Raw genomic sequence first — 27532 nt, forward strand, 5'->3', positions numbered from 1 at the left:
TTCAGTGTTAATTGTGAATTTTATGCTCATAATTCTTTAAATTCATGTTCTTATGCTTAAGAGAGCATTTGGGAGCAAAAAGAGTAAAAAATAAGAGCAAACATCAAAAAATCAAAGCAAGCTAAAGGAGCCACATGGGCAACCACACATCCATTTCGATTTCGCAAATTTGCACTATGAACTGCGAAAAATCACAATTTTTAGGTTTTTCGAGCATTTTAAGACGTATATATATATATGACAAAAATAAGAAGATAGGAGGAAGCCGTCATAGAATACTCAAGAAAACAACTCGAAAAACACCATTGAAGTTGATTTGAAACAGATTTTCGTCAAAATTAAAGATTCCCAATTGATTTCTTTATTTCTTTCGGTTATATTGTATTTTAGATGTTTTTATTTGCAAGTATGAACAAGTTTTCTAAATACCTAGGGGAGATGAACCCTATGATAGATTATGTTGTTTGATTTTTATTTTGCACAATAAATACTTAGTTTCTTATTCTCAATTATGTGCTTAAAAGTAGATCTTGCGTAATTGAGTGGAGTTACAAGCAATCCTAGATATAGGACGACATAAATCTACAGGATTAGAGTCAAATCTAATAAGAGAATTCATAGCATGAGTTAATGCAATATTAGAGGTTTTAATTAGAAAGAAATTTCAATTAATCAACCTAGAGTCAGTTGTTTTTATTCTTGAAAAAGATATTAGCATAATTTAGGGATTTCTATAGATCAAGATATTAAGTAAATAAATTGTGTAGTTTAGATTGATAGTGACAGATGAAATCTAAGTGAATTATTTCTTAGGTATTGTTTCGTTTCTTCGATTGCTTTCATGTTTTGTTCTTTATTGTGTTCATTAGTTAATTAATTTAATTAATTTTAGTTTTTAATACATCACTCAAACTATTCGGTTAAATAAAAAAAAGATGTTAAATTCTATAACTTTTAGCTATATTATTAATTGATAGGTATACTTGTTTTAGTCAATTTTTTAGTTAGTTCCGACGCATCAATATTATCGATATAACACTATTTTACGTTTACATATTATATATAAACAACAATGTTTAATTTAATATACTTATTTTTTAAATGTATATAATTGAATAAAAATCAAAATTTTATATATATAACTGAACCAAAATCAAGGTTTCGTGTAATGTAATTACTTTAAATCAAAGTTTATATATCGCATTGCACATGTAAATTTAAAAATTATCCCTTTTTAATGCTATTAAGCAAAACCAAAATTTTTTAATTATTAATTAATCTAATATTTATTTAATATCAAATATAGTATATGTATAATCCCGATTCTGCCCGGGCATCACAAACCCAATAAGCCCAATTTACCCTAGCCCAAAACCTTAACTAAAAAAAAAACTAGCCTCTCCTCACCTCTCCTCACCCTAGGTCTTCAACCACCCTCTGCCGTTGCTCCTCTGACACCACCAACTCCTCTGCCACCGCCATTGACCCCTAGGCCTGGAAAACAAAAACAAGAAGAAAGCAGAGAAGCAAGAAGCAAAAAAAATAGAAAACTAAAGATTGTATTTGGCTATAAAAAGAGCCTTAAACAAACAATGTTTTTTTGGACACTGATATTGAAATACAACAAAAAAAAAGCAGTTATAAAAAAGAAAAAGGTGATTTCTAACATCTTGTATTTCTCTCATCTCGAGTCTGTTTTGTTTTCTTCTTTGTTTGCATGCGTTTTTAGTATAATAAAAATAAAACAAAAGACTTACCATTGAGAGTTTGTCTTCGAAATCCTCATCTTCTTCGTCTAAACCGAAGTTTAAGAGGGGATTTTGGGGTTGAAATTGGCATACGTGGCTCTAATCGGCCTAGAACGAGCTTTGCTCACCACCAATTATCGGTCACGGTAGTGTGTGGTGGCTGGGTAAAGGCTTCATGGTTCAGCCGAATGAATAAGGGGGGAGAGACTTCAGTTTCTGTTTTTTCTTATTTTTTCTTTTGATTTGTTTAGAGTGGCTGAATGATAGTTTTAGGGTTTTTTTAATTTGGTTTTGTAAGGAGAATGAAACAGTGGCATTTAGGGGTAGGGTGATCTGCGGGTTGACCCATTTCCAGAGCCGGGTCCGTGTCTCTCTGCTTCAAGTGGGAAATTTGGACGGTTAACCCCTCTCTTTCGCGCCACATTTCAGCTGACCCCTATTAGCATTTTTTTTTTAATTTCCCCCAAAATTTTGTGTGTTATTTCATCTCAGCCCGCTCCTAGAGTTGATCATGGGCTGGGCGGCCCGGCCCGACCCGAAGGCCCGCCCGAAAAATGGGAGGGTTTGGGTAAAAATATAGGCCCGAAAAATGGGCTTGGGCAAAAAAACGAGGCCCGTTTAAAAAACGGGCCGGGCCTCGGGCAAGGGTTTTTTGGCCCGGGCCCGGCCCGACCCGAATTATATATTAATATATTTTTTTTTATTTTATTTTTAATTATTTTAAATTTTTAATATAACCATTTTTTATTATATTATTAATTTGTGTATTGTTTTAAGAATTGTTTTAGTATTATTTTTATTTATTTTAATATTTTTTATGTTTTTAAATATATTTGATTTATTATATTTTTAAACTTTTTTTATTTAATGAAAAAAAATTAATATGGGCCGGGCCGGGCCGGGCTCGGGCTTAGTAATTTTATTTTGGGCCGGGCTTGAGCAAAATTTTAGGCCCATATTTTGGGCCGGGCCCGGGCCCGGGCCTAGTAGATGGGCCTAAAAATTTATATGGGCCCGGCCCGGCCCATGATCACCTCTACCCGCTCCTAAGTGTTGCGTTTTAAGGTCTGAAGTATTTCCAGCTTTAATCCTTGAGCATTTGCGCGTGTTTTGTACTGATCCTTATTTTAATTCCATCCGTTTATTTTATTTGTAAACTATCCCCTTCATTTTAGATTTATTTTTATTAAGTTTCCCATTTGTATAATGCATTGTTTTAAGGGTATTCACTTAATAAATTTTTTTTTTAAGAAAAAAAACTACTTTAATAATTTTTACTTTGTTTAAAAGGATCATTGCTTGGAAATTTTGCGTCATATTATTTTAGCATTACGTAAAATATTTTGTTTACATATTTCTATATGCTTGTGTACATATCGTAATTTAGTTGAGTTTTCTATTTGGAAATATTAATATATTAAAATAAATCTAGGTATATTTGTTAATCTATTTTAATTATTTCGCTTTGTTTTCATCTGCATAATTATTTTGAAGTTCGTTTTATCATGTTATTTTAATATTTTTGTATAATGTCTCATCTAATATTTTGTGTATATTTGTACATTTATTATTTTAATGACTAAATTGTTGTTTTAAAATTCATTTTGTGCTTATAAATTTATTGTTTTGAAATTTTTTATATTGCATTATTTTAATATATTATATAGTATCTCATTCAAATACTTTTGTATATATTTGTGCGTATATAACAAAACTAATTTAATCTTGTATGCATTTTCCCTTTATTCTAAATTTATTTACATATATATAATTTGTAAATCTAATATGTTCTTAAAATTATACATACTTTTATTATCTTTGCATATTTTAAATTCTCCTTTATTGTATATAAGTTGTCAATTTCAAACCAATAGCCTTTAACACTTTGTATATTATTCGATTTAAAAATATTCACTCTATAACATATATCTTAAATGATTCCATATGTATCTCTAGTTTTTTTTTAACTATTAATTCATGTGTTATATATTACGTGTTTATCATTATGTTTTTATTTTGTTTTGCACCATATTGTTCTTTTAATTTTCATTTTTTGTATATCGCGTGTTGATTATGTTATATTGGGTTTTGTATGTCATCATGTCATATTATTGTGTGAATTGTTTTGTTTGTTTTGTTGTCACGTATTGTTATATTTTTATTTTCGTTCTGAACTGTTAATCAATTATTCTCCATACATGATTGAAATTGGGTTATATTCTTTAGGTTAATTATATTTAATTGTTTATTTTATTAGTTGATTATATAAGGTCACATTATTTTCATTCATCTAGTATTATGTCTTATGCGTGTATTGTATCATGATTATGGTTTTTCTTATGGTTTACAAAATGTTATTTTATAAGGTCCAACTCTTCAAGATTAATTCTTCCATTCTATTTCAAACCAAAATTAAGGCATTTTAAGCTAGCTTTACAATTGTTCGTTTGAAAATTCTTTAAAACGAAGGCAATATTTGATGCTTAGAAATTTTGGGAATCGTGCCCTATCGTGCTGGGTTTCGATTTCCCGTTTGTTCAAAATAATCGAATATTCCTTTAGAACTTCACTCGTGTTTTTTCTAAATTCTAAAACAAGGCAATGTTCAATGTTTGGAAGTTCGAGGAATCGTACCCTACCGTGCTGGGTTTCGATTTTTTCGTTGGACTAAATAATTGGACATCCGTTTGTAATTTTCAATGTATAAATTTTTGAAAGTCAAAATTTATCGTGTTCCCAAGGGAATAAAGTATCGTGTCCTATCGTGTTGGATATGATGATGCATTCCTTTGAAACAAGAGAATTTTGACGACCAACTTGAGCTATTCAAATTTTTTTTAAGGAATCATATTTCAAAAATAGCTTCAAATCTCAGACATAAGAACAGTACTTAATCAATTTGGTACCAATTTTGGGCGTGGTGAGGGTGCTAATCCTTCCTCACACGTAACCAACTCCCAAACTCATTTTCTCAAATTTACGTAGGCCAAAATTGATTTAAATGAAATAAAATGTTTTATCAGGTGAACCAATCACACCTAAACAAAATATTGGTGGCAACTCCATGTTTTGTTTTCAAAAAGTCGATCCCCATTTTTAAAAAACCAAAAAATGGTTTCGAAAATATATAAATATAATAATACAATTTATAGTTTAATAAATTTAAGAAATTAAATTAAATTAAGGGTAAATTACACCAACGGTCACTCAACTTTGGGGTACCTAACAAACTTGTCACCTTGGTTTCATTTCAGTTACTCAACTTTTAAAAAGTGACAAAACAGTCCTTTTTGCCGTTTTCCGTTACAGACGTAATAGTAAAGTGATGTGGTAGATGACGGCGCCCAGCTGGCCGGTTAGCATCAAATTAAACAGCCATATCAATAGCAATTTAGGGTTTATATAGTAAAATAATAAGAGAAGAAGATGAAGAAGAAAAAGAAGAAGAAGAAGAAGAAGAAGAAGAAGAAGAAGAAGGAGAAGAGAAAAAATGGAGATGCTTGGAGATAAAACAGATGAAAAATAGGTGCCCTCCTCTATAAATCCTATTAGACTTCAATTTCCCTTTTCATAAATCTTTGGGTTTTCATGGTGGAAATCAATTTCAATTTCCCCTTTCATAAACTGTGACTTACCGCAAATCTTACTCTATTTTCATCCACCAATTTAACAACATCAGCGCCAATTTAGGGTTTAAGAAGAGAAAAATAATAAGAAGAGGAGAAGGAGGAGGAGGAGGAGAAAAAATAGAGATGCCTCCAATGAGGCTTATGGTCTCTCATTGTTACCACTGAAACTGCAAACAAATTATGTCATCTGCACAAATACACACATCCCCTGAAACCCAATCCACCATTTTTTTCAAAGAAAAAAAAACATATGTTTGATGAAACTTTCTTACCTACTCTGCATCCTTTACATTGTTTAAACCCTTTTCGGGTTTTGCATAAACTAATTTAGGAATGTATTGAATCACTTTCTCCCTTATTTGGTTTATTTCTTGTTTGCAGTAACTTTGAAGAACAGTTTTAATGGAGGAGGTATCATTTTTTACTAAGTTACGGTGGATGAAAATAGAGTAAGTTTGACTAAGTTACAGTGGATGAAAACAGAGTAAGATTTGGGGTAAGTTGTTTGATGCCAGAAAAAGACAAAGATCGAGCCGATGGTCATACAGTCGAAGACGGACCGGCAGGTGAAGATGTCGCATCTGGGTTGGAGACAAAAATCAGAATCTAAAAATGTCTGGAGGATGATGGAGGTTTAGTTGGAACAAAGCTGCCGGTGCAATCCATAGCTTTACATGAACCCGAAGCGTTGTTGCAATGGTTGAGGAGTAAGCCTCTAAAATCGTTCTTGATGGCGGCGCGAGGAGCTCCAGTGAAGTAAAAGAGAGTTTTACTGCAACGGTTAAGGACAAAGTTTTGCCATTGGATGATATCGGAATCGGATCTTGGGTGGAATCCGATTGGATTTCCACAATAGCAAACTGGAATCACTCCAAGCATCTCTATTTTTTCTCTTCTCCTTCTTCTTCTTCTTCTTCTTCTTCTTCTTCTTCTTCTTCTTCTTCTTCTTCTTCTTCTTCTTCTTCTTCTTTTTCTTTTTCTTCTTCTTCTTCTTCTTCTCTCTGTTATTAAGGGTTTGCAAACATCCAATGTGGTAAGTTAATTGGCCACATCAGCTAATTAACTTGCCACATCAGCTGTCCCATTAAAATATTAACGGAATCTATTAATCGGTGACTGTTTTGTCACTTTTTATAACGTTAGTGACTGTTTTGTTATATTTTAAAAGTTGAGTGACTGAAATGAAACCTAGGTAACTGTTTTGTTAGCTATCCCAAAGTTGAGTGACTGTTGGTGTAATTTGCCCTTAAATTAAATTGATATGATATGATATGATATTTATATATTGAATACAAACTCGAAAAAGACAGAACACACAAATGCCACACACTAAATTTTAATAGCTGATGAATATGTTTAGTAAATTCTCCATGATATGTACCTCCGGCACTATCTTTTATTCTGTTCGAGACTAGCCTACATACAACGTAAATCTTGAGAAGTACAATGTAATATATTCATTAAAAATATTAAATAAAAGACAAATGGTGCGCAGGCCTCGCACCCCACTTTGTTCATCGTCTTTGGGTTTTCCGTATTATGTAGCTTTATTTTTAATCTATTGGCAACAATGACATATACGTATGTTTTTAATAATTTGTAGCTGTTCCTAAACATCTTCAAATTATTCACTTTTCATCTATTCACAATATTTGTTCCCTCTGTTTTGTTGCCGGAAGAAGAATCGTGGGCAATTGCTGCTCAATACAATTTAGTTGCGATAATTTCCTCCTTCGTGGCTGGGATTTCATTGTCGACCACGCTAATTACGTGTGCAAGCTTAAACAAACTCTTCCAACTTTATCTGCTGCTCTTCAAGAATTGAGTGCACAAAGGAACGACGTGCGAAGACAGGTTGATGTGGCTGAACAGCAACTATTGAAGCCATTTGAGCAAGTTCAGCTGTGGCTTTCAAAAGCTGAAACTATGATAATAGAGGCAGAAAAGTTTTGTAACGCCCCAATTTTCAGGAATCCTGTGAATGTTGGCATAGGTTTAATTATGTTAGTGGGCCTCTAGAAGGCCCAAGCTTAAGATAGAACCCGGTAATTTTAGTTAATTTTTGTTCCATAAGAAAAAGGGAGTGAAATTATGAAATAGGACCTATGTGAAAATGTTTGAAAATGCTATAGGCTAAATTGAAGTGGCCAAATAAATAGGAGTGCAAAATAGGAGGATTTGCATGACAAACCTCCCATTTTACATGAAGTGGCCAACCATCATGTTGTTGTAGACAAAATGTGCACTTGATATCCATAATTTATGGTACAAATTGATACAAATTGATAATAGGTTAGGTAAATGTTCCATGATAATAGGTTAGGTAAATGTTCCATGATAATGGGTTAGGTAAATGTTTCATGATAATGGGTTAGGTAAATGTTTCATGATAAGAATTTCATGTCTTTTGTATTAAAGAATTAAATGGATGAAATAGGACGTTTTATTAAAAGAAAAAGGGGTGAAAAGAACAAAGTTTTGTCCATCTTTGTTCATCATAGCTGAAAGTTAGAGAAGAGAAAGGAGAGGAGAAAGCTCTTGAGTATTCGGTCATTAGGAGGAGGAAAATTGAAGGTAAGTTCTTGGTACCTTGCTTCTATTTTGAGGTTCATGAGTTCTTCTTGATTCTACCTTAACTCTTGAAGTATATTTTGATTTTTAGTTGTGTTGTGAGCATTTAGTCATGAATTAAAATGAAGGATATGGTTGTTGTTTCATGTTCTTTTGATGAAAAATGGAAGATAGGTGAAGTTGAGCCAAACAAATGAGCATGCATGTGCCTTAGATGTTAAAGGGAAAAATCAGCTAACATGTTGTGCTTTAAAATGATGAAATGGAGATTATACTTAAGTAAAATCATAGATATGTGATGATTGATTGGTGATATACATGTTTAAATAACATGCATGCAAGTTATGTGTGAAAGAGTGATTTGGTAATAAATCTGCTTGGGACAGCAGCAGTAACATGACTTTGGAAAATCACCATAAATTGTGGGAGATGAGTTAGAAGGTGAATAAATTATGTAATTAAAGCTTATTGAGTCTAGTTTCTAATGAAATAAACAAGAACATATTTTGAATTCTGTACAATGAGAAATTTGATTCGTAATGAAGAGTGGTCAGATTAGTCAAACAGTGAAACATGGGAAACTTTGAGAAAAATCTGGTATTGATTGGCTAAACTAAAAATTCTGAAAATTTTATGGATAGAAGATATATGAGTCTATTTTCAAGGAAAATTAACGGAACTTGATTTGGAGTTTCGTAGCTCCAGTTACAAATGATTTAGTAACTATTGCTCAGGAAGACAGCTTGCAGTGAAATTATGATTATGTGGTAAACATTGACAAAAATTTGTTAATGAGTTGCTTATTGTTTTCTTATAAGCTTACTATGATCTTTAGGTGTGGTTGGCCGAATATTGTAAGGGGTTAATACGTAGTTTGTATTTGAATAATTAGATTAACGTGTTAGTAACCCAATTGTAGGCGGTTCGTGTGTGGATCTCGTCAGCATATCGTCGCAAACAGGTGTGTAACTGACACCCTCTCATAGACTAGATTGGCAAAAGCCGAAAAGCCGAAATGCCGAAAAGTCGGTATTTTGGGAATTTGCGAGTGTGCGAATGCTCGTAAGATAGTTGGGTTTGTATATTTGGTAATCCAAAGTAATAAACTGCAGTACGCGCGATTTCGTACATGTTGATAATTTGGGCTTAATGGGCCAAAGATCGGGTTCATGGGCCAACGGGCCCAATTCGGTAAGTATGCGCGGTAAGTGTTCTGATAGTACGTAAATAGTTAGGATATGCATGAAAACCCTAAAAGTAGCTAAATTACTATAATACCCCTATGTATGGAAAATTACTGTTATACCCCTAGGTGCAAAATTACCGTTATACCCCTAGGGTTAATTTTGACTGAAAAGCATGACGATCTGATTCTGTATGATGTATGCCATGATTATATATCTGTTGCATGGGGACATGGGTTATATTATGGAGGAAGCGTTCTGGTGGCTATGCCACAAATATCTGATCTGGTGGCTCTGCCACATATATCTGTTCTGGTGGCTCTGCCACGATTATCTGTATCTGGTGACTCTGTCACATTATCTGTTCTGGCAGCCATGCTGCAAATTCTGTGGTGTGTAGCGGTTGGGTGGGTCGAGTTGTCTCCCCACACGGTGTAAGGTTGGTATGGGGGTGTATACGGTTGGATATGGTTGGGTTTCTGCATAAACTTGTAATATATGTTCTGTTCTGTTATGGGCCTATGGGCTTTATTCTGAATTCTGTTCTGGGCTAAGGCCAACTTATTCTATTTCTGTGGTTTAAGCTGATATAGGCTATGGTTGGGTTAATTTACACACTGAGTTTCCCCAAACTCACCCCTTTTATTTTCATCCACGCAGGAAATCCCCAACCATAGTGGGCTTGGAGCTGTGAGGGAATTCGGAGTGGCCACCCGTTCTGAAAGTTTGATTTTCTTCTGGTGAACTGGACATCCTTTTAATTACGTTTGAGGTTTTGGGCTTTTAAATGTAATAAGGCCGCTTATCTATTTTTAATGGTTTTTATATGTTTTATTAAGATAGGTAATATTTATATTTAACTGTTGAAATTGGATAGCTTTAGGGCGCGTTTTCAAAAACAGTAATGGATTTCAAAATAACACGAAAACAAGCAAAGCTTCCGTAATGAAGATATTTTCCAAAATTAATCACTTTTAAAAAGGACTTAATCAAATTGGTTTCCTAGAAATATACATGACGTTAAGGTATGGCAATGGCGGTTTGCATGTCTAGGATTGGATTCGAAGGGAGTTTGGTACTTAAGCAGTCCGATGGGCTCACCTCCTCTTTTTCGGTTTCCTACTTGGTGCACAGCTTCCATTCACCTTAACCCTTAATGAATTAATCTTTTGAACATCAAGTACGATTTTCTGGACTTAGAATGGAAAAAAAATTTTAACGTTTTTGATGTGGCATGCCGGATCCGGCCATAACTTCTGGGCCGGATTTGGGGTGTTACAAGTTTATTGAAGATGGCCCTCAAGAATTAAAGAACTTGTGTCTCTGCGGCTGTGCTTCCAAGAAATGTTTTGCTAGCTACAATTTTGGTAAAAAGGTGGTCAAAATGCTTCAAGAAATAAATGATCACATCAGTAAAGGAGCTTTTGAGAAAGTAGCTGAGAATCATCCCACAGCTTCAGTTGTGGTAAGACCTGAAGAGCGGTCAATTGCTCTAGAATCCTCAATTAAACAGGTACAGAGTTGCATCGTGGACAAAGATGTGATGGGGATCATTGGCATCTATGGCTTGGGGGGCGTTGGCAAGACAACACTCTTGACCCAAATCAACAACAAGTTCAGCACCACACCGAATGGTTTCGATGTTGTAATTTGGGCACTGGTGTCTAAAGATTACGATGTTGGAAAGGTTCAAGATAGGATTGGTGGAAATCTTGGGTTCTCAGACGACTCATGGAAGAATAAAAGTGTTGACCAGAAGGCTACAGATATCTATAGGGTGTTGCGCTACAAAAAGTTTGTTGTATTATTGGATGATTTATGGGAGAGGGTGGATTTGAATCAAGTTGGGATACCCAAACCAAGCAAAAGAAATGGTTCCAAACTTATTTTCACAACTAGGTCTTTGGCGGTATGTGGCGAAATGGAAGCTCGAAAGAAAATAAAAGTGGAGTGCCTAAAATCAGAAGAGGCTTGGAAATTGTTTCAAGACAAGGTTGGAGATGAAACCCTCAACAGCCATCCAGATATTCGGGAACTTGCTAAACAAGTAGCCAAAAGGTGCGGTGGGCTGCCTCTTGCACTAATTACAATTTGTCGTGCCATGGCTTGTAAGACAACATGTGTGGAATGGAACTATGCAATTAAAAAGTTGAAGCGATCTTCATTAACAAAAATGAAAAATGAGGTATTTCCACTTTTAAAATGCAGTTTTGATAATTTTCCTGTAACAACGCAATCTTGCTTCCTATATTGTTGCCTGTATCCTGAAGATTACCGTATCCCCAAAAAGAGATTAGTGGAGTACTGGTTTTGTGAATGGCTGTTGAATCAATTTGATAAATTTAGTGAAGCTCAAATGCAAGGTGACTGCATTATCAGCTCTCTTCTTAGTGCGTGTTTATTGGAAAGAGATGGAGAAGATTTTGTGAAGATGCATGATGTGATCCGTGACATGGCTTTATGGATAACATGGGAGCTTAAAGCAAAAGAGAATTTCTTTTTCGTAAAAGCAGGGGCTCAATTATTTGAAGTACCAAATGTTAAGGCATGGAGTGGTGCAAAAAGAATTTCAGTAATGAAAAATCAGATTGAGATTCTCAGAGAATCACCATTCTGCCCTAACCTTTGAACTTTGTTTCTTAACAAAAATAAGTTGCAGGAGATCAGATATGGCTACTTCGAGCATGTACGTCATCTAACTGTTCTAAACTTGTCAGAAAATAGAGGTTTAAAAACATTGCCTATGGAAATTTCACGATTGTTTTCACTAGAATGTCTTGATCTGTCCTATACGGGTATTAGAGAGTTGCCAATAGAGCTGAAATCCTTGACAAAACTGAAAATGTTGGACTTGAGTTACATGGAAGATCTCAGAAGAATTGCACGACATCAGATATCTAGTTTTTCCATGTTGCAAATATTCAGAATGAATTGTCTGACAATGAGGGATGACGGGGACGCAGGCAATGTTTTGAATGGGGGTATTAAAAATCTTATAGAGGAATTGAAGTGTTTGCGACATTTGAATGTATTAAGGATACCACCAATAGAAAGTGTCTCTGCCCTAGAAAGTTTTTTGAGCTTCAACTTGTTTCAACGTTGCACCGAAACATTAGAGTTGAGACATTTTAGCGAGTCAGATGTGTTTAATGTTTTATGTTTAGCAAATATGGAGCGTTTAGAGGAGATATTCTTTTGTGATTGTGGAATCATGGAGATGAAAATGGAAAAGCTGCATATCGAGGTTCCTCCAAGTCCCTTTCACGCATTGAGCCAAGTTACAATTGGTCGTTGTCGTGAATTGAAGGACGCGACCTGGCTGGTTCTTGTTCCAAACCTAAGGTTTCTTTGGATAAATAAGTGTCTTAAAATGGAAGAAATATTGAGAGTGGGAAAACTCGGTGAAGTTGCGTATATGGTTGGAATTCCATCCCCTAAACCATTTCTGAAGTTGGAATCAGTTCATTTAGCACATGTACCAAAATTGAACAACATATATCAGTATGCATTACCCTTCCCATGTCTAAAAAATATTTTTATAGATACATGCCCAGAACTGAGGGAGCTTCCTCTCAACTCTGATAGTGCAAAGGGGAATCAGATCACCATTTGGGGAGAGAGTGATTGGTGGGAAAGAGTAATCTGGGAGAATGAAGCTACCCGAGATGCTTTTTTGCCCTCTTTCAAACCTGTTCTCTCTGAAATGCACAAAATCTTGAACAGTGCTTCACTGTTGTGTGATGTTTGGTTCCATGGAGAAAGATGCTATCTTTATTTCTTTTTTCAATTTGCAGCTTCCATTAATGTTTCTGTATCCTCCAATTTCTAGAGTGGATGGATCATGTTTATTTCAGTCTACTAAGGTTTCAAGTTGTAAAATACATTGCTACTTTTCTCTTCTTTTTTTAATTTCATCATGTATGGCATGACTTATGATCCCAATATTTGTTTTTTTAGTAATAGTTTACAAAGAGTGCACAAATTTTGCAAATTTAGATTTAAATAGAGGAATATCTCAACAACAATAAACATTCTTCAATCAACACATTAGACAAACAATAAACAATTTATGTAACAATTTTAAAATTATAATAAGTTGATTGAGTATTAGTTCAATTGGTATCTTCATTGCTATTAATATGAGGAGGATGTAGATTTGAATGCGTTGTGTTAAAATGAATAGATATAACTAGAACTTATAATAAGATATTCAAAAAAAAAATTATAATATATAACATGTAAAATGATTTAACAAAAGCTAAAAGCATTATATGGGACACATAAAAGATTAGATTTGATCCCAAGTAATCTCATTTAAGTGTGACTAAAATTTGATTCAACTAAAAAAAATCGAAAAAATTTTGAATTTTAAATTATTTGAATCGAGTTAATTGAGTCAACTCAATTTTTTTTTTTTAAATTTCGAATTCGAATCCAATTGAATTTTCGAATTCGATTAACTCGAATAATTTGAATAAACCTAATATTAAACCACCCCACCAACCCTGATCCCAAGCAATCTCATTTAGGGGTGAGCAAAATTCAATTTGATTCAAAAAAATTAAAAAAAATTAAATTTTGAATCATTCAAATCGAGTTAATCAAAATAATCGACTCAACTCCATTTTTTTTTCAAATTCGAATAAACCTAATATTAAACTACCCCATTTTTGCCACTCTTCAACTTTTTTTTACCTTGCCTTTCTCTTCAATATTTTTTTTTGTTTTCCCTCCCTTTTTACCCCAAAAATCAAACCCCTCCACAAATTTTTTTATCACCCTTCCCTTTTTACTCCCAAAAATCAAAATCATAAAAATAAAAAAATTACATAAAGATAAAAAAAATCAATTTTATTTTTTAATTTAACCCGAACAAATATATTTGATTTGATTCAAATTTCATCTCACTCGACTCGATTCAAAAAAATTTCAAATCAAATTAGAATGATAAAATAGAATTCGTCAATTCTTTTAACTCAAAATTCAGTTCAATCAAACGCCCACCCTAATATCATTTTCCTTCTCACTTATCAAAAATAGAATTGATTTAACAAAAAAAATTGAAACCTCTTAAAATAATTTAATGCATATTATTTAATTCGAATAAATATAAAATATTGAAAACTATTCATTCATTTAAATAAAAATAAAAATTCCCACATTTACTCAATTTTTTTTATTCTTAGATTATAATTTCTTTTTAAAATGTGTAATTTAAAAGTTTTCACAAAACTATTATTAACAATATATATATAAGCAAAAGATTAAGTTCTTTTTTAGAGATTAGAATTTTTTTTAAAAAATTGAGAAAAAAATATAAAAAACAGAAGCAAAAGAAAAAAAGAGATGAAAAGAGATTGGGGTTAAAAAATATATTAAAGAAAATGGAGCAATTATCAATTATGCCCTCACAATTTTTTATAAATAAAAAAATCAAAAATGACAATTATAATGGCTCTCAAAAGAGCTGGTCATATATATATAGATAGATAAATATATCTGTATCCACCAAATATCTTAAAAATCCAAAAAAAAAATTCCAGCTAAAAAAAAATGACCACATTATGAATGTGACAATTTGACAAAAGAATGATTAATTTCCCCCCAGTCAAGTGAGGGGTCAAAACAGAAGGCAATTGTTTTCTCAAAACTATATTGTATTCCCTCATCAGGCAATTTTGTTCCATATTCTAAGTGTACAATGCTCTTATCCAACTAAATTACTGATTATGAGTTTTATGTTCAACGATGCTGCTGTGCCGTTGCATTGCCACAACAGGCTCACTGCACCGGGAACACCGGAACGATGGAGCTGCCGCACATCGTGTTCGTAGGCAGTAGTAGCAATACCTGTCAATACGAAAATTTAACCATTTACAGGCAAGCAATACTTGAAAATTAATCTCCAACACTGCAAATGCATATACTTAGTGGAAACCGGTGTACACGGTAGCAATTAACATGATGAAAACATCTTTGTATTTATTTTGAGCTAATCGTCGTTGCACAAGGCAAGTACGGTGAACAGAGACTAGAAGAATATCTGGAGAATATGATAGGAATCAGTTAACTTACCTATGCTGACAAGGGAGAGCAAGATACGGAGTTGTTGGACTTGCCCGGCAAATGGGACAAGTCGAATCGTCCTCTGTAGAACTTGAAGATTTGTTCTTCGAGAACGGGTGAAGAACACTTTTAACCGTTGAAGAGTTTAGAAGAGGGAGAAGCAGCAACAGCATTTCCTGCTTAATAGCAAAGCAAATGTAAGAACAAAAATACATTCATCGCAACAGAAACTCCCAGCAGCCAGCCCTTCCTATTCATTCTAGGTGAGGTTTTCAAGTCAAGGTTGTTTGAACCAGACTGAACCGGGCAGTCAGACTGGGAACCAGCCAGGGCACCAGTCAGGAAAAAGGCATTAGACTGATTGAATCGGGTTTTTTAAAATATTTTTTATGAATTTTTAATGATATATTTAATCGAACCACACGAACAGATCGAACTGGTGGCTTGACCAGTTTGACCACCAGTCTGGTTCTAAAAACCTTGTTTCGAGTATCAGAAATGAATAATGCCAAACACTAAATTTTAACAGCTGATAAATAGGTTTTCCGTAAATTCTCCATTGATAGGCACCCCGAGTACCGTCTTTTATTCTGTTAGAGACTAGGCTACAAACAACAACATACATTTCGACAAGTAAAAGGAAACATTACCGAGAACTCATTCCACACTAACTGGCGATTCATGTACTCAAAGCTAACTGCTCGATTCATATTCGGGCTTTCATAGACAAGCCTTGCTCTTAAAGCTCTTTCAATGAGGTTCCTATACCTGCATTAGAAACAACAGATGAAATCAGATAAATGTCAATTGCTGAGAGGTGGTTATAGAAAAACAGGTTTTTCAGAACCACCTAAAAAGTTCCCTAATCATCAAGCATTGGTGTTTCTAGAATATCGTAATGCATATCAATCCAACAACCATACAAACCAATCAATTTCTAACAGTAAAGATGAAAAAAACGAAAACTTGGTACAAAATCTAGTAAGTTAAATCACTATGCTTGTTATCAGTGCTTGTGTCCTTTTGCATGTGCTTATTTTCCTAATGAGATTCAAGAATACAACTTTTTCAATAATTAAAACCTACCTCCCTGTGTAAAGAAATAAGAGGAGGTTGCCAAATGACGCAGCCTTATAAAGCCCTTCAATACGTTGCATCAAACCCCAAACTCGCCGTGCCAATGGCCTCTGAAAACAGGAAATCAGTACCGACTTCAGACCATGTCCAAACTCTTCCCAAGGAAGAACACAAAGAAGAGGAAAACAGAAAAGAAAGGATACAAACGATGAATCAGCACCTGTTCAGAATCACCCCATCGACGAAAAGCAGAGAATGACTGTAAACGAGCCCAAATGTACTGACCACCAACTGCGGCAATGCAATACCACATCTTCTGAGCAACAGTTAGCCCAGGCCCTTCCAAACCTGTTCTTACTGCAGAATGATAAAGAGTAGCACAATGTAAGGCCCTTGATAAGGCTACACGAGACAAAAGAAAGGAACGAGTAAAGAAAAGAAAATGTTAAATAACATAAAGGGAGTAAACACAATTCAAAACTGAAAACATTAACTAAGGTAAACTGCTCCATCTAAAATACGGTAAAAAGATTGTTCCAAAGAAGTAGATGTAATTTTCATATAATAGCACTGATAATTGCAGTCATAAATAAAGTCAGTAACAATGATCATAAATAAAGTCTAAATAACACTGATACCAGAGCATGATTTGGTCAGCAAACTAAGATGCCATTTTACTGAGACTCAAGTGTGTTGGATATGCATCTAACACAGGCATGTTTAGATTTTTCCTCAAGGTTTTGCATGTATTTGAAGGGCTCGCAGAGGGTTATATCCTCGTATCCATGTCCAAAAATGTTTCAAACATGGACATTACACGAAAAATGAAGAACCGGAGCAACATATGTAGCACAATAATAAAAAGAAGTCCAGACCTTCTTACCATTTTCTCTTATTTCCACGGCACGTTCATCTCGGTACCTCAAATTCATAAGAGCAATTCCTGGAGTAGGTTTATCTACCCAAATTGAGAACCTCCAAATGAGAAACTCAAGAAAAGCATCAAGTTCGGGTTCATATTGAAATAACATTCCTGGCTAACCCCAATAAAACAAAGAAACAAACTCAGACAATCGGTTTCAGAAACTTCATTTACAATTAAACCATTAATGGATGCAATAACCAAAAAAAAAAAAAAGAACATTACCTTCATCAAGGAGAAAACTTTAACCAACTGTTCTTTCAACATAGCTGACATCTCAATATCCAATCTGGCGGCATCAAACTGATTAACCCTAGATATTGATATCGGTAGCGTCGAATGCTGCAACAATTGACCAAGAACAGTTAATAAAAAAGTTTACTAAAGTTAAATAACAGCAAAATAGAAAAGAATCCCATCTTGAAATTGTCTATAATTTTAACCTATTCACCAAAAGATCAAAACCTTTCTATAAAAGTCTTCCATATCTATAACTAGAGAACTAAGAGAGTGCTTGGTTGAGGGGAAAATGGCAGGATGAAAGGAGAGTGTGGAAAAGTGAAAAGAAAATAAATTGTAAATGTGTTTGGTAGGAAAGAAAATTGAGAGGAAAGAAAACAGGAGATGCCTATTTTCCATCCTAATGCATAAAAACAAATCATTCCAAATTAGAATGAAATGAGGAGAGAAAATAAGGGAAGCAAGCATGGAAATTCAAAATTGTGCATTTTTCAAAAGTTCTAGTTTATTTTTCTTATTTTTCAACTCTACCAAACAATGAATCAAAAGAAATTATCTTTTTCATTCAATTTTTCCATCTTTCCTACCAAGCACACCAATGAAAATTTATATTTTCCATCTTTCCCTTTTTCTACTTTTTCAAATTTCTATCTACTCTACCAAGCAAAACCTAAAACTTCATTTCTTTTTCCCATTACATAATGCAATTCCATTCAACATTAGCAAAATTATACCTTGATACCCAAAAATTCATAATCAAACAAGTTCCCATGCATTCTCAAGGCCAGTAATCATTAATCAGACAGTTAAAAGGAAAATCAACAAAGGGTAATGTCTTTTATTATTCAACTTCAACTAAATTTTCACAAAAAAGATTTAAAAAATTAACCTGATGAGAAAGAGAAACAGAGTGCCAGTGAGGAAGTTACCCAAAAATTCTCCAGATAGATTAAAAGTTGTCATTTTTTTCCCAATTTATTCAACATTAGCAAATTAATACCTTGATACCCAAAATTCAAAATCCTCATATAAAAATGAAAAGAAAAAGTTACCCAGAAATTTCCCAGATAGATTTCAATAAATAAAAACACCCTATGAATTCTTAAGGCCAGTAATCAATAATTGAACGGATAAAAAGAAAATCAACAAAGGGTAACCTCTTTTATTGCTTAATTTCAACAAAATAATATTCATAGCCAAAAAAAAAACTTAAAAGAGTGTGAACCTGATGAGAAAGAGAAACAGAGTGCCAGTGAGGAAGTAGCTTTTGATAAGAAGTAATCCATGCATCTTCTCGTGGCGGTGGTGCTGTTGATGGATTGCTTCTAAGACTAATCATTTGATGAAAATTAAATTATGATTTTCTTTCTTCTTCTTTTTTTGGCGCAAATTTTATATGATTGAGATTTGTTTGTTGTCGAAATCTTGAAGATGGGGTTATTTAATTTATTTATTTATTCTGGACTCGGCTGCTCTGTTTCTGAAAATGATGCTAAAAGCTTCGAGAGGTGGACTTGAGTTAACTCGCAACTTGCAACTCATTTATTGCGTTTATAAATAAATAATAGGGAAAATTGCAATTAATGTCATTAGATTATTAGTAAATTTATCTTTTGATCACTCAACTTTAAAAACATACAAAATAGTCATTGAGCTATTCTACAATTCTCATTTAAGTCATTGGTGAACTATTTCATTGGACTATCAAGGTTTTCTTTAAAGTCTGATTGTGAATTTCAAGTGATGATTCGACAATCGATGCGGTGGATCAATATTCATCGACAAGTAGAAAAACATACATTAGATCCAAGTCGATCTGATAGTCAATGTCAAATATTAGAGAAAAATAGCTTGAATTTTAGTTTGCAAATTCATGATATTCAAAGTTGTTTCATGAAAAAAAATGAATTATAGAAGAAAAGAAAAAGAAAACTTTCGATTGGTGTAGGTAGTACGAACAAAGAAAATAATATGACAATAATTTTAGTAGCCTAATTACTTAAATGAAAACTTTCAGACAATTAAATTATCATTTTGTAACTTTTTAAAATTGAGTGATCAAAACATAAATTTATTAATAGTAGATAACCTAAACAATAAAAACTTAAATTTATTAATAGTTGGTAACCGAAACAATAAAAACTTAAATTTGGGATTGGACGGTAATTTTGTCTATTTTGTAAGATTTTAGGCACACCCACAAAACGATAAAAGAATAAATAATTGTATAATATAATTATTTAAGATGGAAGAAAATTAAAAAAAAAAGTAACATCAGAGGCCATTTCAAGAAGGGGCTGTCATCCGCTTAGCTCCCCTAAAATGAAAATTTATTATTTAACTCTTCTAAATTTTTTAAAATTTTTAAATTAATAAAAATAAAATTATACTTTAATTTTCTCTAAAATTATAAAAATTAGATTTAATTATTTAAAAATTATAAAGATATAGACTATAAAAAATTAAAATTTCATTCAGCCCACTAAAAAGTTATTCTAGCTTCGCCCCTACGTAATATTAAAGTTTTGAGTAAAAGAATACATGTGAAATTTAGTTTTGAAGTTTTAATTTGAGAATTTTCAAATAATAAAGTTAATCATATAACAATTATAATTAAACTCTTTTGTATTTGTACAAATTATTAATATTTTTAGGTCTTATTGTTTGGCAATTAAAAAAAACATAAATTATAAGTAGATTTATCATTTTAATGTGAAAATTCTTTTAATTTATTTCTTTTAATATTATCTTTTAATTATATTAAAAATATATTAAACAAATTTTATAAATTAAATTCAATTAATCAAATATCACCTACTGTCTATGCATAATACACATACTCAATCATAATGTATATTATAATTTTTAAATATCCATATTATCCATGTATTATTTTTATATTATTAAGTGTCTATGTATAAAACCCATATTCAATCTTACTTCAGCATTCAAATATATCAAATCCATATGACCTTACTTTAATTTTATCATCCTTTTCTAACTTCCAAAGTACAACCTTTATATTAAAAAGATATTCAAGTAAACTTACAAACGCTTTGCACTACATCTTTCAATACTAAGTTCAGAGTTCGTGTTCGGAGTTCGAATCTCAACATCTACGATTTTTTTTTCTTAGTTCCCAGACTACAACCTTCTTTTTCATAAATATATAGAGAGAGACCAAATATGATTCAAGCAAACTTCAAAAAACTTTGCACTGCATCATTCAACAAAACACTAAAGAAAAAGAAACCCACAAGACCATCCAGTAAAATCTCCCCCTTCCAGCAACACCACTGATTTATCACCAATATTCTTGATCCAGTCAGTCATCTCTTTCGGACCACACCAAATTTCGGACGATCCGATTCTTCGCCAATGCTTGCTCTTGACAGTCATCTAATAAGAGGATTAATATAGTAGCAGGTAAAGGACTAATCAAGAACATATTCTGGAGAATACAACTATTGCAAACCCAACAAGGCAAATAGGTTGTGTTGCATATGCAAAAGCCATTGCAGCATGGCGGAAGATAAGAACCTCGAAATTGGGTCAAAAGGGTCACAATGCAAAACCCTGTAGATAGAATGAAATTAGTTTCACAAACCCAGAAAGAAGACTGAGGTATAGAATCTTAATGGGATTGGATACAACACCGGCTTACCAGTTTAAGATAGATTCTCTAAGAACCAGAGGATGATTTCTGAACCCAAACTTGTTTCTGCAAGTAGATAAGAAGAAATGAACATGAGAACCAAAGGTGAACAAAAGATGACAGATTCTGCAGTTGGTTCTTCATCGGATTTACTGACCTCATGGGCTCCAGAGCTAGTAGCACCTCCTCTTTTTGAAGGCTTGACTTCACTTGATACAACAGATCCATCGGCTGCAGGGCCCCGACCGAATTGTCGATTGGAACCTGCATGAATGTATCAATTAATATGACATTCTAATGCTACTGTATGAGACAACGATGCTGAATTGATCAAATTATAGATATAGACTACAACAGATTTCTGACGCAATATTACATCAATAGCTATGTCTCATTTCATTTCTCATTGGGTAATAACCGGAGGATCATAGGCAGAAAATGAGGTAAATTAGCTTCCCTCATTTCTAGCAAATTCAAATAGGATGACAACTTGATACAAGAACTATATACCAAATTCATCCACACTAGCAAAAACCAGATATTCATGTGCAGAAGCATTAATACCTTCCATGGATCGAGAGGCCTGCACTGATTGTATAAAACGCTCCTCGCTGGATTGCGAAACATCAGAACGATGAAGAGGGGCCCATACACCACGATCAGGTCTATCCTTATTTCTTGTACGTTTTTCATGCTTCTCACTTCCAGAACCTGAACCATGCAGTCCCTTTTTGATGAACTTATCATCTGAAACTCTTTTTGTATCACCATCAGATTTCAATGCAGGCATTTCATTAGGGACATGACCATTCATACCCGATCGTGTATTAGATGGCTGGGGAGGTCTTTTGACAGTGTCCGGACTTTGAGTTTTCTGCTGAGGCTGGACTGCTGCTGAAGATTGATTTTGGCCCGCTTCATTTCTCAAAAGTATGCTCCTTATTAACTTTCCACCAGCTTTGCGTCTTTGACCCTGTCTTGAAGCAGATGAACCAGGTGAATTTACTGCAGGAGATGATGCACCCTGCTGTTCAGATGCACCCTCTGGCACCTAGGAATCCAAAAGGAGATCATCATAATATGCATCCATAAAATTGAAAGAACCAATTCAAAAGTCAACTCCATAAGCAAATATAAAACGATTCCCAGCCCAGTATATATCAAACTTAAATATAGCTAACAATGGACACCGTGAGGAATAAAAATGAGACAAATTAAATGAAAATATCTTACATTAGATGCCTCTCGATCTTTTGGTTTTAGGAGAAGGATCTTTTTCTTCCCAGAATCAGCAGAAAAAGTAATTCCAGTTACAGGACCATCAATACCACAGACTGCAATGCAATTCGTTATTAAAAAAGAAAAATTAAGAACCAAATGAAAAGGAGATAATTCAAACAAGTCCAGAGACAACAAAGCATCAACTTAAACATATATATGCACAGACAATTAGAATTAACTGCAAATAGAATGGCAAGCGGCTCTTGCACTTGTTCCAGTATAATAAATGATAACAGGAAAAAAAAAAAAAAAAGGTCCGCATTATTTCACACCTTCACCCAGCCATATGAAATATAGAGATAAAATGTATTCTAAAGTATGAACTCAAGTTGACCTAAAGATCCATCATGGGGGCTCCATTAAGCAAAACTTCAATGTATTCCCTTTTAAGGCACTATAAGAAACTAGCAGCAGCAGAGCATATCAGTGTTACATGGGTCAGCTATATCTATAAAATGTATATAATCTCTCTGGTCTCCAAGTTATAAGGGAAGGGTCATCACGGGTAAAATTAAATGCAGAATAACAGGTGGCATTGGCATTGATTACAGGTAAAGAATACAAAAGTCCTTTTTCAGAAACATATAGAATTAGCTTCGCAATAAAACACATTCATAGAACATGCTAAGCCTTCTGGTTAGCCATTTAATGAGATGTGTTAGCAGACAACTTTGAGCACTCAGAGATTTATATTAATTTAATCCAGTAACAAACACGAGAACAGTATGAGCCATTTTTATGTGCAAAAATAATCAATAACTTAGTTTCTTTCACTAGACCTGCATCTTACAAACATTCATGTTATAAACACTAACAAGTTGGCATAAATGCTAACACAGATCTATGTGGATAATAACCTCTGCTAAGACTGTTTAAACCCTTACCAGTTCCATTCTCTCTTATTTCTTGCGCGACAGAAGTCACTAATTGATCCTCTTGCTTGGATGCTACAAAATAATTGGATTTTTTTGCACCTTTTGCACTGTCTTTTTGAATATACTGCCAATCAAACAAGTTTCATTGAATGAGAAAATAAAAAGCTATCCACCTTCAAAAATAAAACACGCACACAAAGTAACACATGATCATTGGAAAGGATCATTTAGAATAACTTCATATGAAAGAGAGTCGATGAATACAATATTTTAGTATATCAAAACTTCATGCAAAATTTGCTCCAATGATTTTTAAAATATTAAAAGCATCCTACAAGCATTCACCTAAGGATACCAGCCTACAAGCATTTCCGAAGGACTTTCAAGGTGCTTCAAATTTTAGAAACCAGCCAATTTTGACATCTTATTCAACCGCAAGTGCCTCAACAAGTTGCTTCCTAATAATCTTTACATGCAAGGAGAAAGCAAGACTAGATATCAACTAAGAACAGAGTCACAATTATAAAGCAGATCATCCAGATAAGCAAAAGCTATGCTCTTGTAAAAATAAAAGGCCCCTGATTCACCAGTAGGACGACTTTATAAGAGAAATCCACAAAAATGCAAATATACTAATTTTCGGAAGTACTGAAAGGTTTACATTCATGTAGCAAAAGTACCATATGCTCAAATATCCAGCAATGAAATAAATAATAAAGCTATTGACACAGACCTTTTTCTTCTCAGAGCCCTTGCCACTTGATCCAGGCTTGCCTGTAGACGCAGCAGCAATTTTTCTGCCAACCTTTCTTATAGTGATTGACCCCTGTCATCAAAACAAACCAAAATGTGGTCACTGAAGGACTGCTTATTAATTCATTTCTGTTTCCATTTCCTTTTCCTGGGACAATTTTAAACATAAGGATCTCAAGAAAATAGTGACCCAATGAGGCATTAGTAAATATTAGACTGCAGAATGTGTGACAGACATCTCATGGACACTTTCTGATCAAATTGGATTCTAAAAATTCAAGTGGAAATTTAAGGGGAAAAGAAACCATGCAAATACCTTCTGTCAACGATATGCCCATCATGTTTTAATAAAGTTGGATAACACAAATGCAAGCGCAATGAACTAAAAATAACAAAATGATATAAACTTGCATCTCTTCCATGGTAAAATACCTGAGTTCCACTCTTGGCAGCTCGTTTCTGACGCACAAATTCCATTAGTGGTGTAACAACAGGAGCTTCTTTTGGAGCACCTAGAAAAGAATAAAGAACAGCCAAGGAAATCACACTCATATTAGGGTGGCAAAAACTCATAACTAGATTTAACAATTTTTTATTCCTTCTATCATAACTAACCAGATAGTTCTGCTTCTTTTCTCTCCAACTGAATCTCAGCACTGGGAAGATTCTCAACAGGTTTTGCAATCAATTTGAGAAATTCCAAATAATCAGGATCTAGTTTCATAAAAGAAAAAGAAGATTTAGTACAAGATAAAAAGCTATAACTATCATTTCAATGTTAGTTAGAAAAGATTCTGTTAAATATATGTGCCTAACAATAAACTCCTGTTCTTTTTATTAAAAAAAATGCACCTTTGAAAATGGTCCCTTCACGACCATCCTTTTTAGAGCTGGGCTTGGGTACACGCTGTGAAGGAGCATATTCAACAATGGCCTTAAATTGAGTACCTGAAATAAGGGGCATCAAAATGAAAAATTAGAATAGAAGGACCAATGGGTATATTAAACTCAGAGACAAAGAAATTAACATATTGCGATCAAATTGAACAAATGCAAACAACAGTTGCATTTCACATTTTTAGAAAGAATTCCGTAAGCTGTCCTCTAAACCAACAGTTCATAAGCGTCGTAAAGGATCAACCATTTAACCATAACGTACCCTTCTCATTAACAAATATATGCCCATCAAAGAACTCAGCAAACTCAAAGACATCTTCAGGCCTATTGAAGTTTATGTAGGCTCGGGAGTAACTCTGTTGCTTATGGCTGCAAGTGTTTCAAGAACCAACCAAAAAAAATCCATAAAGATCAAAAAATGGAGTAAAAGGAAAATATCTAAATAAAAGCATGTTCAAATTAAAATTTCAAAAGTTTCTTAATTTTCCATAATTTTCAATCATATCTTAGTTAAATTCATCTTCTTCCCAAGCCTTCTACTATGACCAACATTTAGTTGGCCAAAATATATATATGACTAGCATTTACAGGATTGAAAATTATGATAATTTCTTTTAATTCCATGCAGTTCTCCAAGAAGCAAAGTAAGGAAACATAGTAAAGAAAACCATATTCCTAGCTTAAAAAATACATAAAAGAATAACCTTAGCTCTGAAATTAGTTTCAAATTTTAACTTTCAATTATTCCAACCTACCCCTCCCCCGGGCTTCTTCCCAGCTGCTAAAGAGCAAGAAATTACTGTCTTAATCCAAACAACAAAACTAAATCTTATCAAATACCAATCCTTATAGGCATAAACAAGAAATTCAACAGTGCAATCACAAATTGTGCCTAATTGGATACCCTAGGAATAAACTAGAAAACAAAATACAAATAACCCCCCCCCCAAAAAAAAAGAAACAAAATAAGGCAAATTAAGGGGATATTAGAAACTGGGCAAATTAAAAGTTGGAAACCCTAACCTGCACTTGCCGAGACGGAAAGAGAACCAATTATAACGATCGGAGAAACGATCGTCGATTTGAGAAATAATAAAGGGTTCGGTGACGGACGGTGGTAGATGCCTTATCACCACTTTCGTTTTACGCAACGGCTCCTTCATCTCGATTTCTCTTCCTCAAATTCCTTCGGGTTTTTTAGGGATTCAATTTCCAGTTTCTTTTATTTCTAAAGTCTTAACGCAAAAGTTTTTCGTACGAGAGTCTCTTTTTTGCACAGGGATTTTTATTTTCTTTTTCCCTTTTTTATAATTTATTTATTATTTATTATTTTATTTTTAAAATACTAAAATTTATAATTAATTTGTAGATAATCCCTACCAATACTTAATTAAATAATTAATTATAAAATCAAATTAATTTATTTAAATTTGTAGCGGTAATTTAGGTATAATGTTTTAATTTCAATCCTTCTCCTATCTAAACATTGAGATTAACATTATTCTCTTTACTTTAATTTATTAACATTTGCTCCTTATACTCTACAAAAATTACGAAGAATCTAATTAGGCAGCACTACTAAACCTTCATGTTAAATCGATAGTCTAGAAATTAGTTGTTCGATAATTTATATTAGGAAAAGTTATCAATTCATCGAATTATATGCAACAAAATAGAAAAATAGTAGTGTAAGTTTAAATGTTTACTAATAATTAGATTGATTTATTAGTTTTTGTATAGGACAATGATCAGAGGCGGAGCTAGGGAGCTGGTAAGGGCTCTGGCCCTCTTAAAATGAAAAATTTTTCATTTAAGGTTTTTTATAATTAATAAATTTTAAATTAATAATGATAAAATTGTACTTTGACCCCTTAAGTATGATAAAAATTTTATCTAATCCTTTAAAATTTATAAAGATATAGACTATTAAAATAGTAAAATTATATTTTTACTATCATAAAATATATACAGTTTAATTCCGCCCCAAAAAAATTCATAATTAAGTCAAGTTAATTTCACCAAATGTCCTCGAATTATAATTCAAAATTTAAATTGGTTCCCAACTTAAAATTGTTTTAATTGTGTCATCAATATTTTAATATCATATCAATTATGTCCTTCTGTTAGCCTAGCCATTAACTTGGGCATTAAATGTCAACTTTAAATTTGACGTGAAACATATTTAAAATACATGGACCAAATTATAAACACATGTCTATCCATTGCATAGGCATCTTTAATCTATACAATAAAAAAAGGCTTACATTTTATTGACATTCTTTTTTATGGTACAATTTATATTCCCCTTTTTTTTAAATGTCAAAATCAAGTTATTCGTGTAATAAATACACACGAGTTTACAATTTAATCAATGTATTTTAATACGATTCATGTTAGATCCAAACTAGCAATTAAGATCTAAATTGATAGCTATACCAACAAAAGGTCTAATTGAGAATACTAATACTTTAAGTATTTAAGTATAATGTTTTGATGTTTAGGGATTAATTTAGATAATAATTTAAGGATGCTTGGTTAATTAACCCAATTTTATTTTAATAAAAAACAATACGTAATTTAAATCATGTTTCTTTTTATTTCCATTTAAGTTCAAGTTGTATATGTAATAAGTAC

At 33.1% G+C, this 27532-nt stretch overlaps 4 protein-coding genes across 6 annotated transcripts; 2 read left to right on the plus strand and 2 right to left on the minus strand.

The window, feature by feature from the left end:
• The first annotated feature begins 10314 nt into the window (after window positions 1–10314).
• LOC107937338 (disease resistance protein UNI) lies at window positions 10315–13065 on the plus strand. The gene has a single exon (XM_041116285.1). The coding sequence runs from the start codon at window positions 10367–10369 to the stop codon at window positions 11759–11761; it is 1395 nt and encodes a 464-aa protein (XP_040972219.1). The 5' UTR covers window positions 10315–10366; the 3' UTR covers window positions 11762–13065.
• On the plus strand, window positions 11876–12961 carry LOC121230574 (disease resistance protein SUMM2-like). Its single transcript, XM_041115488.1, has one exon. It carries the CDS (start codon window positions 11876–11878, stop codon window positions 12959–12961), a length of 1086 nt encoding a protein of 361 aa, XP_040971422.1.
• Window positions 13066–14676: 1611 nt separating the features above from the next.
• On the minus strand, window positions 14677–18965 carry LOC107937319 (peroxisome biogenesis protein 2). Of its 2 annotated transcripts, none has more exons than XM_016870186.2 (8): window positions 18663–18965; window positions 17423–17539; window positions 17159–17312; window positions 16496–16632; window positions 16285–16385; window positions 15849–15966; window positions 15208–15374; window positions 14677–14982 (listed from the first exon to the last, which is right to left on the minus strand). In XM_016870186.2, exons 1-8 carry the CDS (start codon window positions 18774–18776, stop codon window positions 14853–14855), a joined length of 1038 nt encoding a protein of 345 aa, XP_016725675.1. In that variant the 5' UTR covers window positions 18777–18965; the 3' UTR covers window positions 14677–14852. The 2 variants fall into 2 exon arrangements, with proteins under 2 accessions (XP_016725675.1, XP_016725676.1); XM_016870187.2 differs by lacking the exon at window positions 18663–18965 and adding an exon at window positions 18327–18384.
• Window positions 18966–20435: 1470 nt separating this feature from the next.
• Window positions 20436–26182, minus strand: LOC107937348 (regulator of nonsense transcripts UPF3). 2 transcript variants are annotated; one of them, XM_016870216.2, is made up of 13 exons: window positions 25922–26182; window positions 25161–25267; window positions 24854–24949; window positions 24617–24715; window positions 24434–24513; window positions 23982–24074; window positions 23258–23372; window positions 22326–22426; window positions 21909–22143; window positions 21657–21803; window positions 21250–21356; window positions 21102–21158; window positions 20436–21013 (listed from the first exon to the last, which is right to left on the minus strand). In XM_016870216.2, the coding sequence occupies exons 1-12, from the start codon at window positions 26059–26061 to the stop codon at window positions 21120–21122; spliced, it is 1359 nt and encodes a 452-aa protein (XP_016725705.1). In that variant the 5' UTR covers window positions 26062–26182; the 3' UTR covers window positions 20436–21013; window positions 21102–21119. The 2 variants fall into 2 exon arrangements, with proteins under 2 accessions (XP_016725705.1, XP_016725704.1); XM_016870215.2 differs by having other exon boundaries at window positions 21657–22143.
• Between the last annotated feature and the right edge of the window lie 1350 nt (window positions 26183–27532).

The sequence above is a fragment of the Gossypium hirsutum genome, chromosome A06 (genome assembly GCF_007990345.1).
Source record: "Gossypium hirsutum isolate 1008001.06 chromosome A06, Gossypium_hirsutum_v2.1, whole genome shotgun sequence".
Taxonomy (NCBI): Eukaryota; Viridiplantae; Streptophyta; class Magnoliopsida; order Malvales; family Malvaceae; genus Gossypium; species Gossypium hirsutum.